At 45.7% G+C, this 12,138-nt stretch overlaps 1 protein-coding gene across 1 annotated transcript in view; it reads right to left on the bottom strand.

Annotated features, from left to right (window-relative positions):
* LOC8054007 (WD repeat-containing protein 47) overlaps positions 1 to 12,138 on the bottom strand; it is a 112,018-nt gene that overhangs the window by 88,026 nt on the left and 11,854 nt on the right. The window contains exons 3-4 of the mRNA XM_040212525.3: positions 3,053 to 4,164; positions 1,587 to 1,695 (exon numbers count right to left, since the gene is read on the bottom strand). Of these exons, the coding sequence (XP_040068459.1) occupies positions 1,587 to 1,695; positions 3,053 to 4,164 (1,221 nt within the window). The remainder of the gene's footprint in view (positions 1 to 1,586; positions 1,696 to 3,052; positions 4,165 to 12,138) is intronic.

Here is a 12,138-nt window from a genome sequence, read left to right as displayed (position 1 = left end):
GGATGTTTCCATCAGCCTGCAGGAAGAGAGTAGTGCTGGGAATCGCGGAATGGCACGAAAACAATCACCTGGTTGTTGTCAAGCTCATTCAAAAAGCAATAAACCTACATCATTAGTGCAGTCCACTCAACGCCAACTAAGAACACTCTGTTATGTACTTACGCGAAGCTCTATGTTTTGTAGTGCGAGTTACACTGGCCGAGGTTGAACAGTTTCACGTGGCTGTCAAAGAGCCGTGCTGCGCAAGCGCGAGGATCAGTGACGTCACACGACACACAGCTGTCGCGCCAGAGCCACCGCCGCCGCGCGCTCTGCCACCGCCACGTGCGCCTCGCCGGTCTACGCGTGCGCGAGGACCAGTGACGTCACACAGCGCACAGCTGGCACGCCGGAGCCGCCGACGCTGCGCTCTTTGCCGCCACCGCGCGCCTCTCGCCGGTCTGCGCATTCCAGAGGAGTGACGTCATAGCCAAGTCTGACGCTGCACCGGAGCCACTTGATAGCGCCTCTCATTTTGTGCGCATAAGCTCACGCTACGTATATCCTGGCATAGCCGAGCTAAGCCACTGCAATATTTTTGTGGATGCGCTCAATTTCGTCTGCGGAGTACAGTGCTCTGTGACATCCACTTGTCCGTCGACGAGTGTATGTCACAATCTTGCCACGTCGTACACAAGGCCAGATTCATGAAAGAGTTTTTCCTTCATCATATTGGCACCACGGAAGAAGCTTTCTGGATTTGTAACCGCCTTAAATCCCGTCGAAATCACAACAAGGACACCATCCGCTGTGCTGTTCGTCGCCATTGCTTCTTGATGATTCTGCGCCAGCTACCACTAGGTGGCAGCGAACAATGGGCAACCGCCAAGGTGCGGCTGGCTCACCCGCTTCCTATGTAATTGACTGGTGCCTCCCTATCCCCCTGCTTTTTCCCCCTTTGCTGCATACTGCCATTCTTGAGAGAAAGCACCAGAAAGGTGGAAAAGTCAACAATTAATTGCATACAGGCATATGCAGGGGTGTTAGTCACAGTTAGCTACAATACTGCATGGTAACATGGCAAACAAATTTCATTGCAAACCTTCTTCAAAAGTGGGGCAAACCTGGTTTTTCATCAATTCTTGGACACGAAAAATTTTCATAAATGCACAGGTTTCTGCTACAAAATTTTAGCAGCAAAGAAGTAGAAAAATCTGCATTTTTAAGAAGCTTAAGATCAGATGAATCTGCCTTTAGGAGCAATAAGGATAAAAAAAAAAAATCTGTATTTGGAGCACCTTAGAAGTCACTGTGACATCATTTTAAGAAAGCATCTTAGCCAGCTGTACCATGAGTTACAATTAAGTCAAGCTAGGTTTGTACTGCTAAATTTGTCGCGACGCCGCTTCCACAGTTTCGGAGGCACTAGCTCACCTTAATTAAGCAGGTGTAAACTTACATTGGCAAGTAAGCTGAGACATCAATGGACAAGCCGGGTTTGTCTTCAGATTTTTTGTATAAATCAAAGCATGCCATAAGTTCTTCCTATACATGCCAAAATATAGATGCCTGAACAAAGAGTCAAGAGTAGTCACACGTGGACTTACAGTGTTGATGAGGACCCTGGCAGAGTTTGCGGATGAAGGCTGAGGAAGAGAATGTCGCAGTGAGCCGAGAGATTCAGAGTGAACACTGGAATCGCTTGGGTCATGGCAGCTGAAAAGATGACCACGCAGAAAAAGCATTCATTAACTAAGATGCCAAAAGCATGAAAAGTTACATTATAAAAGCTTTTATCTTTGACACACCCTTAAAGCAAGATATCACGTCCATCAAAATGTGACATTACTAGAGTTTTGATCTGCAGTAGACTCATTAAACAAAATATCAAATACATACAAATGTCACAACACCAGTGTTCTGAAGTGTAAAGGGCATAGCTCCTAGAAATGTGTTTTACTGCTGTTCTAGGAGCTATTTCTTACGCAATATTCATGAAGAATATTGCAGAAAAAAATGCTTGCTTCGTTTGTAACTATTATACATTAGAAACTATCATCATCGGTAGTACAATGTAGTGGCAGCAGTACAGACACATTTGAAATAATCAGTAAATCAAAATTGGCTAATTATTTTAATTTGAAAACAAGATAATCAGATATTCAATCAACCGCCTATGTTAGTCGGTTATTTACATCCCTGGATGTGCGAGTATTCATATACATTATCGTCTATACCAAAATCGAGATTGTTCGGCCGAAATAAAAGTTTGCCCCAGCAGCTTTTCGTTCGGGGATTTCACAACTTGTTGTGCACATGTTTTGAAAATTAAGGGGGATCCTTAGAGGTCACTCGTTCATCCAACCATCACACCCCCAGCGGCTAAGCTGAGAACTACACCCATTGGGACAACAGTAACATAAATGATTTTTTTGTGTTTCTAATGCAGTGCTCGGTTGACAAATTGAACACGAGAATCTTAGCCGAACACTGAAGCAGCAGTCTTGTCAAATCTATGCTCCGGGCTTGATTGACGAAACTATTCCGGTGTAGAGGCCTTGTGTTGGGTAGACACCCAGCTGTGTGCAAAACAAGCTGGACAAAGTGCCCCTTATAGTACGCTAGAAATTAATACATTTATTGCTTTCTATTTGCCAGAGGAAGATGGTGCATATTTGTGATTGTAGGACTATGAAGTAAAAATGAAATAAAAGCCTTATTATTATTATACAAGAGATAAAATAAAATACCTGGTTCGTAAAACCGGTTTCTCAGATGAACAAAATTTTGGAGAACTGGCTTTCGAGGCAGGATTCACTTCCCTCCGGTTTAACAGAACATCTGATTGGATGGATATTTGACACGCCAGTACAGTGCGTCCAAACAAGTTCTTGCCTATTTGTGCGTCAATTTCAAAAAGCACAAAAACACCGCATCGCAATAACCGCTTCACGATTGGTGAACCACACTAATGCTCCCACCTCTTTTGCTGATTGGACACCATACTTCCTCTTGCAATCTACAGCGTGCCACTAGTCCCAACTTCCAACAAAAGTGCAATTCAACTGCTTACCTATCTACGTGGCGAAATTCATCGTCAAGCTTCCTGGCCAAACCGTCCACCGTCACTGTCATCACATGAGACGGTACTGTCCTCTGTGTCCGTGGGGTACTAGTCTTAAAGGTAACGGTCCCTCCCCCACTTTTCGGCGCGGCAGGAACAGGCTGCGGGGTAACAGTAGCGGGAGCCACTGCCCCAGCCGCAGCCACGGGCACAAAAGTCGCATTCACCGGCGTCGTCCTTGCTGAAGTGGTTTCTGCCTTTGTAGCTGTTTGTAGCGGTTTAGCCACGGCTGGAGCGGCGGCGGAGGACGGTGTGCTGCTCACGTCCCCAACGCTCGCGGTTCCCACCGCGGCATCTGAGTTGTGGTGCACGTTCCGCTTCAGCCGTTGAAACTCCTTCCAGAACTCGGACTTGTCGCCTTCCACGAGACTGCTCTTGTCTCCGTTCTCCGTACCCTCTTCCTCCTCTTCCTTCAGCAGCCCCGGGAGGGTGCCCGTCCTGATGTCCACGCAGCTCGTGCTAAAGACGTCGCCGGCCTCGAACAGCCGGTCCACCGACGTGTTCATGAGCTTCTTCCCTGTCAGGTGGAAACCGCCAAACGACCTCGACATGGAGGTCGAGAGGTCGGCCATGGACATGGCCATCTTGGCCCCTGGGTGACCGGAGGTCCCAGCCGCAAAGAGGCCGCCGTCCATGCTCGCCATGATGAGTGACCGGCTCATGGGAGTCCTTGGGACGGCAGAGTGCGGGAACACCCTTGGTTTTATGGGAGTGGCAAGGATCTGCTCCGTCCACGAGGCCTCAAGGAAAGGCTTGACGAGCTGCTGGATGTCCACGTTGAGGACCTTCTGCTCAAACGGGTAGGAGAACACTTCCGGCGGGAGGCACTCAAGCCAAGAGAACAGGCTGAGGTCCGCGTCGGAACTGCCCAGGAGCTCCGTGAACGTGGGCTCCTCGTGTGTGGTCGGAGGGGAAGTGGCTTTCCTCTGGCAGAGGTTGACGCATGACTCGTACAGGATGCCCTTAATGAGGAGCTGAACAAGACGGTCCCCCGACGAGCACCGCTGAGAGGCCGGGGACTTGGCCAGAGATGGGAGCAGCTTCTCCACCAATGGGCAGATCTGCGACGCCAAGGAGAAAAAAATAATGCGTGGAATTTATAGCGTCCCTCCTTTTGCAGGCGTAGTAAGGAGGCCCCTGAAGGGCACATTGTGAGAGTCGTGGCACAGTGTCATGCATGTGACACTGTGCTGTGTCATGTGATGTCATGACACAAAATTTCTAAGGTGGGCCCTGTAAGGGACACGAACGAGGCTCAGAGATGTCGCGAGCAAATGTACAGGAGTGATGTTTGTAGGTGGGCAGGTTTGTACATGTTACGAGGAAAATAAAATAGTGCAAAAGGACACAAGGTCAAGAAGAAGGAAGACACAGACGCAGGGCCAAATATCAACTAGTATTTCTGAAAAGAAAGAATGACAGTCGATAGTTATCGCTGAGTTTGTGCATTATTTCTATTTGTCGTTGTGTCTTTATGAGCCATTTTATTTTCTTTGCGAGTGCAGAGAAATGGTTCCGAGTGTACACAGACCTTGTCACGTCTGGCGTGACAATATTAAAGCAATATGGAGGATTTCTGGTAATGTGAAACTTCTGTGTAAAGGGGAGAGCTTGCTTTTTCTGAGGCCAGGACCCACAGTTGAACCCGATGAGTGTTGGGCTCAGTAAGCGATACAGTGCTTTCTGCTATCTTGGTCCTCCACCTTTGACAGTTTTTCTTTAGTTCTACACTGTTTTCCTTTCTTTTTCTTTCCTTTCTTCTTATGTTAGGCTTGCCCAACTGATGTCTGCTAGAGTGAAGGTCTGATGTCCTTAGATGAGTAATGATGTGATTGGTCCGAGTCATTTTGGAGCCCCTTCTAGAGCAGCCAAAAGTCAATTTTAGAGCAGCAAAACAACATACTTTTGGAGCATAAGCACAGATTTCATTTTAATTACTACCAGTTCAAATATCATGTTAAGGAAGAGGAGCTCCGGCATCAATTTAAATGTTTTCAACTAAACATATTTTCTGAAACAGCACAAGTAAGGGCCTAAGCACCAAGTAAATTTGCCAAAAAAATGTTTGAATAATGATTTTTAAATAAAGTTTAATTTTCGAAGCAGGATGGCATGGAAGGTTTTATTTGATAACAAGGTGTAAACTGTTTTCTAGCACGCAGCAAACGCTAGGAGCCAGCGTTCGCGTCGGACTGCTTGGACCCATTTTCGTCACAGAGACTTTTTGGTCGGAAACTAATAAGATGTCCCTCAGCTGCGTTTCTTCGTGGCGTTAGTATTGCACCTCACAGCCAATCACCAACACCCAATGCCGCAAAGAGCCAAAACCAGACGCAATTCGCAAAAACACAGACACTCACTATCACTACGAAGGGAGCGTCTCCTGCTCTCGGATACAACATCCAACGCCACGAGTGCCCCCGCTCGGTGTTGCCAGCAGAGCGGCAGCAAGGGATTCGAAGGTGTAAGCGTAAACTTCAGAATTAATTTTCTAAGAAATAACTGAATATTTCGATTAAATATTTTCCAGACATATTCAGGAGTGGATATTAGTAGAACATGGTGAAAATTCAATAAAATTCAATGACCATCAATAATCTGCCGGGGGATAAGGTTTATGCGTTTATGTCTACCTTGCCTTCCTGTTCCTGTGCAGCCTTTTTATGGCATCAACAGCATGGCAGGTCTATTCCCCAGCTAGCAGTTTAGTTGCACGTCGAAGCACAAGGCACGGCAACAAGACTTGGAATGACAAAGGGCAGTACAAACTGCTGTGCGTGGTAATTATAGGTAAGAAATCAAATTTAAGCCAAATTGCATATTCCACTGAAATAAAGTTAGAAAGCACAAAAATTTATTTTTCCTTTAAGTTCTAAATGTTGTAATAAAACTCCAGTTCTTAATTTAGATAAAAGAGAAAGTTTTTGCCATTTAATATGAACATCAATGACATTTTATAAGCAGACCTTCATGATAACAAAAATCAGCATGTGAACAATGAATATGCTTTCTTAAAAAAAAAAACACTCGCTGAACTTGTTCGGGCTATTTAAAAGTTTGCATCTACTGCTCCAGCTAATTTAGCTTTAATTTACTGCATTCGCCATGCAATCGAACGGATGCAACCTATAGAAAAGTAATAACTAAATGAGAGCTGACATAAAAATCTAAACATGTAGAGCAGTCCACAAAACTTTTCTCATTAGTTCTTGATGAATCTAAAATTATAGGAGGACGCGTAAGCTTTGCCTGTAAGAGTGGAACAAAATAACTAAACATATAAATTCGCGCTTCTTCCCAAGTCATGCAAGTGTGTCTGCATGGCCTAGTGGGTAACTTGCCTGGCTCGCAACCCAAAGGGTCATATATTAAAATCTCACCTGTCTAAAATGTTTTTGATTTTTCTTTAAGACAAATGACTTACTTTATAAAGTGAAATCATTGGAGACATGCGGTGACCTTCAATTCGCATTACATGTCATGTTTTAATCATTTTCATTTCACGCGTGACATTCTGTTTCACGTGAGTGTTGGGGGTTGTTTGACATTCCTGCACAAGGTCATGTGGCTGTGACGTCATACCCCTATCGATCAATCAGGATTTTCCCATCCCACGCCGCCGACGCCGGCTTTTCTGCGACTTGAGCTCGTTAAAGCTGTCGCTTTAAAATGTGAAAAAAAATATTGTCAGAATGTCGCAGTCTATCATATATACTAGCCGCTGTGTTACTGAATGAATAGCACAGCGGCTATTCAGAAACTATTCAGAAACACGCCCGAGAAGAATGCTTTCCCCTCAGCCTATGGCTTAAAGGGAAACTCCGCTCAATTCCAAAAATTTTAGGCTTATATGCGATTCCATTTCCCAAAGCACTACTAAACAGCTCTACGTCTTCGGATTTGCGAAATGTGGAATATTATTTGTGTAATCTTAAATTAAACATCAGCAGATACCAAAACCGAAACTTTGGTTGCGTCAGGCAACATTGGTCTCGTGTCGTCAGAGCCATGGCCACGTCACGTCGAACCACGTGGTCTTGTGACGTTCGTGGGGGCAAGGTAGAGGACACATGACGCGAGCAGGGCGCTTCGGATAGCGTAAACAGTGACAACTCGGGGGAGAGGGGGAAGGGGAGAAGACGAAAGAGGAGAGGAGGAGCCCAGAAACCGGACATGGGGACCAAGTTGCGACAGGTCGGGGGAAGCGAGTCTGAGCGGGAAGACGAGCCGAGAAAAGTGCCAGGGAGCACGCTGGAGAGAGCGCGGAAAACAGCGCGCCAGAGAAACACTACGCAAAGGCCTCCCGCTGGTGTCAGCGTCCAGGCCCCTGAGCCCTGGGAAGCCCGGATCGCCTCAACCGCAAGGCCTCCCGCTAGCGTCAGTGCTCCAAGCCCCTGAACCCTGTGAGCCCCGGAGCCAACTCGCCCATGCACCAGCACAGTGACGGACAGCCCGGGACACAACCCTTTCAGAACGCCTTGGCGGTCGGTGAGCTGCGAGTGGCACTAGCACCGACTCCTATTCTTATCGAACAGTAAATATTGTTTTTGCCTCGTCTCTCTTCACCTCAGCGTGGGCCCACCACAGCGTGTCTGCGCCTCCCCTACGGGGGTAATGACAGCCTCAAAGGTGACATGATCCTCCATGCGACGGCGGACGAACGTAGAGCAAAGTGCAAGTGTTGTCTGCTTCAAAATTTTCGCCAATGTAGTTTGCTAAAACATTGTGTGGAAACTTGTGAAAAACACATTTCGGGATGGTCAACTGGTAACTCGAGCAGGCAGCAACACAACATCGTGAGCCTATGGATCTTTCAACATTCAGCCCAGCTAGGCGTCGGAGATGCGGCCCGCGCTTGTATCGTAAACAAAACGTCCTTCTCAACTAGAGCAGCGACGAGACGAAACGTGCTGCTCCTAACTCTCAGCTTCGAGAAGCGCGCAGGGCAGCACCAACTATAAAAAAAACTATCGCGCATCCATGTTACGGTGATCATGTGGACGCCGTTGAGTCAAAACTAGGAGGAAAAACTCATGACGTCATCGTTCAATTTCACTTTGAGAAGTAAAAACAAAACGTGAGGCGCAGGGCAGCACAAACTATAAAAAAAACTATCGCGCATCCATGTTACGGTGATCATGTGGACGCCGTTGAGTCAAAACTAGGAGGAAAAACTCATGACGTCATCGTTCAATTTCACTTTGAGAAGTAAAAACAAAACGTGAGAATGACGTAGACATGCCTCTGACGTAGTGGCTCAGTGTTGGCTGCTCCAACTCCGTGGCATTGACTACGCTGATGATTGCGCCTCACGTCGCACGCTAGAGTTGGCAGATTTCGGCGACTTGGCTCAAATAAAAGTTTGCTGGCCAGTTTATTAAATATATAGACGGAATTAGATCGTAATGTTTTACATGTGGCCTTCCTATAGGATACTGAAGAGGACTGCGTAGTTTTCTAAATATCAAAAATGAAGCGGAGTTGCCCTTTAACTGCAGCGAAGCAAGATATGCAAAATGGACTTTTCGCTAAATTACCCAAGCATCAAAGAGAATGCGGAAATGTAGGTACAAGCGCTGCATGCAATTGCCTAAAACTGTAAAAAAAAGATTCAAAGTAAATAAGCAAAATGTGGCGTTTGTAAAGCGTGCATGCAAAGTGCCATTTGTCTTAGATTTTTTCTTTCGAACAGTTATAGCTAGAGCTCAGTGTTCTCGGATAAATCCGAAAAACTCTGAAAAACACCCACCGGTAAAATTTTTGTCAATTCGGATTTATCCGATAAACTCCGAATTGTTATGTGCCCGTTTTTCCCCCCCCCCACAGTAAAAAAAAAGAAATCACTTTTTTTCTTTACAATTTGAGCAGCGTCGGATCAATGGTCCTGAGAAAATGACACCATAATTATCTTTCAAGCCTCGGACCGTCGTCAAAAGGGGGTCTTACGGCTTGTCTTGTCAAGGTTGGTTCGGGGAAACAGATCATCGTACCGTCCGTGTCACGACCAAAGCCACTTTTTGATTTCCAGTTTAAGCCATGGGATTAGCGATTTAGAGAAAGAAGAGGGTATGCTTCTGGGGGTAACAGTGAAAGCTATGGATCATTGAGATTGCATAAAATAGGGAAGAGAGGCAGTTGAAACTTCTCAATTACATCCTTAACCACTCCACCTCGCGCGGCCCCGAGATAGATTGATGGGATGACTACGAGCTGCCTTGCGGCTACCTCTGGCAGTTTATTGATTTTAAGGTATCGACGTTTATCGAAGCCACATTTGTGTGCGATTTTTGTCGTGGGACAAATTAGTATTGCCAATGACAGCAACGCCAAATTCAATTGAAGAAATCTTAACTGATACAAGCGCGTTTTATTTTTTATCTGTCATACGTTTGCTTCCGGTTATTATTTATTATTTTTTAATAGGAAACACTGCGAAATTAATCTCCGAATTTCGGAGAATTGGGGATTTATGAAAAATAAACTCCGATAAACACCGAATTTTCGCTAAAAAATAAACTCCGAAAAACACCCTCCGAATTTCACAAAAAATAAACTCAGAAAACACGGAGCCCTAGTTATAGCTGCAGACACCAGCCGGCGCAGCACATGTAGCTACATTCTCGGCATTCTCTTTTAAGCTTAGGTAATTTGGCAAAAAGTCTATTGTGATGCCTACTATGCGGGCGCACTCAACGATGCTGGCTATCCAGCCAGAACTGATAACAAGCATGACAAATATTGCCAAATTTTCAAGTACTGTCAATGTTTGATACAGAGATCAAACGGAATGTGATGTGATTTGAGGGGATAATCAAAAGTTTTGGAAACTCACACAAGCTTACCACAACGATCCACCCGTGTGGCAGTGCCTGATTTATTATATTGTCAGTATTAATAAAGTATAAGCAAGTTTTGGTGCAATGTTGGCACAAATTTCTAGCATTCTGGCAAAATGTAGTAGGATGTAGCAGGATGAGCACTTTGGCATAGTTTGGTGCAGCAATCATATTACTAAATGAATGTTGCTACAAGCTGAGAGCTTGAACATGTCTGTATTTATCCCTATATAATTCAAGCTTCCATATCCTAGAGTTCTATGATCAAAACATGCTCAAAAGACTTTTCAGTCCTCGTTACTTTCATGTCCTGACTAATGAAGCTGGCCAGCAACACCAATGATCAATCCAATCTTCACGGCAAGTGCCAGTCTCAAATTAGCTTTTCTGTGACTTTATGACACTGATTCCAGGAGTTCCTTGTCGTACAAGGACAAGATAGTCATCCCCAAGTTTTGACATTGTAGTGTTGTGTCTTCTATCAAAATATTGCTTTATATTGTTCCAGTACTTCTGCTTTTCAGCATCTGTTTTTCGCGTCCCCTTGAGCAGTAATTGCTCCGTTAAATTGAGCTTGTCATCGGCCAGTAGAAAGGAAACTTTTCCAGTGGCCTCAAAAGTAGAATACATCTCAGGCCTTTCGCGTAAGATCTATTACGGTGAGACACGGCCCCATAAGGCAGCACTTCCATCCTCCATAAAAACATGGGTACATCTCGATGTATTGCCTGATGTCTCGAATTGTTTGCATGGACAAACCGTTGGCTGCTGGATAATGAGGGGCAGGCAACTTGAGTGAAATACCTCGCTGTCGTGCCCATTACTCGAGCTTCTTGCTTCGGAAGGCTGCTCCATTGTCTAACTTTATAACCTTAACATTTTTTAATGTTCCGTGGTTGAGAAGAGTTACAACGCCGTTCACATCTTCTCTCCCAACTCTTGCGGCCACCATTCTCGTGCATTCATCGATGAAGAGAAGGGCCTGTGTCTTTCTGACTCCTTCACACTTCCTACTCAACTCTGCGAAGTATAAGTGCACAACCTCAAGTCTCTCCTTTGAGTACTTGGGGGTTGTCATTCCGTCTGTGGCTTGCCTCAATTTAGCCTTGTGAAGTTGACATTCGTGACAGGACTGAATGTATTCACTTGTATCCTGCCAGTAAAGTTCCGTAGTTGTTCTTCTAGGCTGGCAGCTTGGTAGGTTGGCGTACGATGGAGGCTTCAGAGGGTTCTGGGTTTAAGACATTCATTTACTTTACAAACTCTGTATAATTTTATTTTTATGTAAGGGAAGTTTGTATCAAACTTTCTTACGGTCGTTCCAAAGCAAGCAAAAATGGCCCCTTTCCCACCCCGTCACGAGTTTTTGAAACCTTGGGCTTCCTCGTGCTCAAGGAGGGGTCGGCCAATAGGTTTGAAACCTGTCGAAGTCACGTGCCGTACATCGTCCAATGGCCTACACGGCGCATACAGGCACAATCGTCAAGTCCGCAACGGACTTGAGATGACAGCCCCGCCGTCGCCGTATTCACGGCGCCACAGCAAGCCCCACGGACAAAACCCGATCGGCCACAGAGAATGCGCCGAGCAGCAGCTGCCTCAGTATACAAACAAAGCGACCACAACAGGGGGTGTTCAACATGCCTCGCACCAAGGTACGCTCTCGGTGGATGCGTGGCCGCTAACAAGATAGCGAAAACAAGACACCCAGCAGCGTCACCCAACCTTACACTGCTTGTTTGGCTGTAAGGCCACGTGAACCTCTTGGAGAGCTTTTGGTAGGTTCGGCAGAAGCCATAATGTCTCCTGAATTCTGGGCTGTCATGGTATTCATGTAGAACGGAAGGAATCATTGAAGAAGGGACTTGGAATTTACCATCTTCGAAGGGGTACGGGAACGAAATTCTGGTGCTCATTTTCTAGCGTAAACGTGTTGCATGTTGCCCCACAACCTCAAAAACACATATCTTTCGTTGAAAGGTACAACAAAAATTAATTTAAAGCTAATTAAACCATCTTTCAAAGTGCACCTCGTGGATGTCTGTGAAGCTGAGTTGCGACATAATCTAGCAACGATAGGAATCTTGGTATGTAGTCATGATGTAGCAGGAACCGTTGGGTAGCCGCACTAAAAATCGGAGCAGCACCGCTCTTTGGAAGTATGTTCAACTGTTGTAAATTACCTCGGCCTGACCGCGG

The sequence above is a fragment of the Ixodes scapularis genome, unplaced genomic scaffold (assembly GCF_016920785.2).
Source record: "Ixodes scapularis isolate PalLabHiFi unplaced genomic scaffold, ASM1692078v2 PGA_scaffold3__209_contigs__length_174095766, whole genome shotgun sequence".
In the NCBI taxonomy this organism is placed as follows: domain Eukaryota; kingdom Metazoa; phylum Arthropoda; class Arachnida; order Ixodida; family Ixodidae; genus Ixodes; species Ixodes scapularis.
The sequence above is the reverse complement of the archived record's forward strand: the minus strand, read 5'-3'. Positions and strand labels throughout refer to the sequence as shown.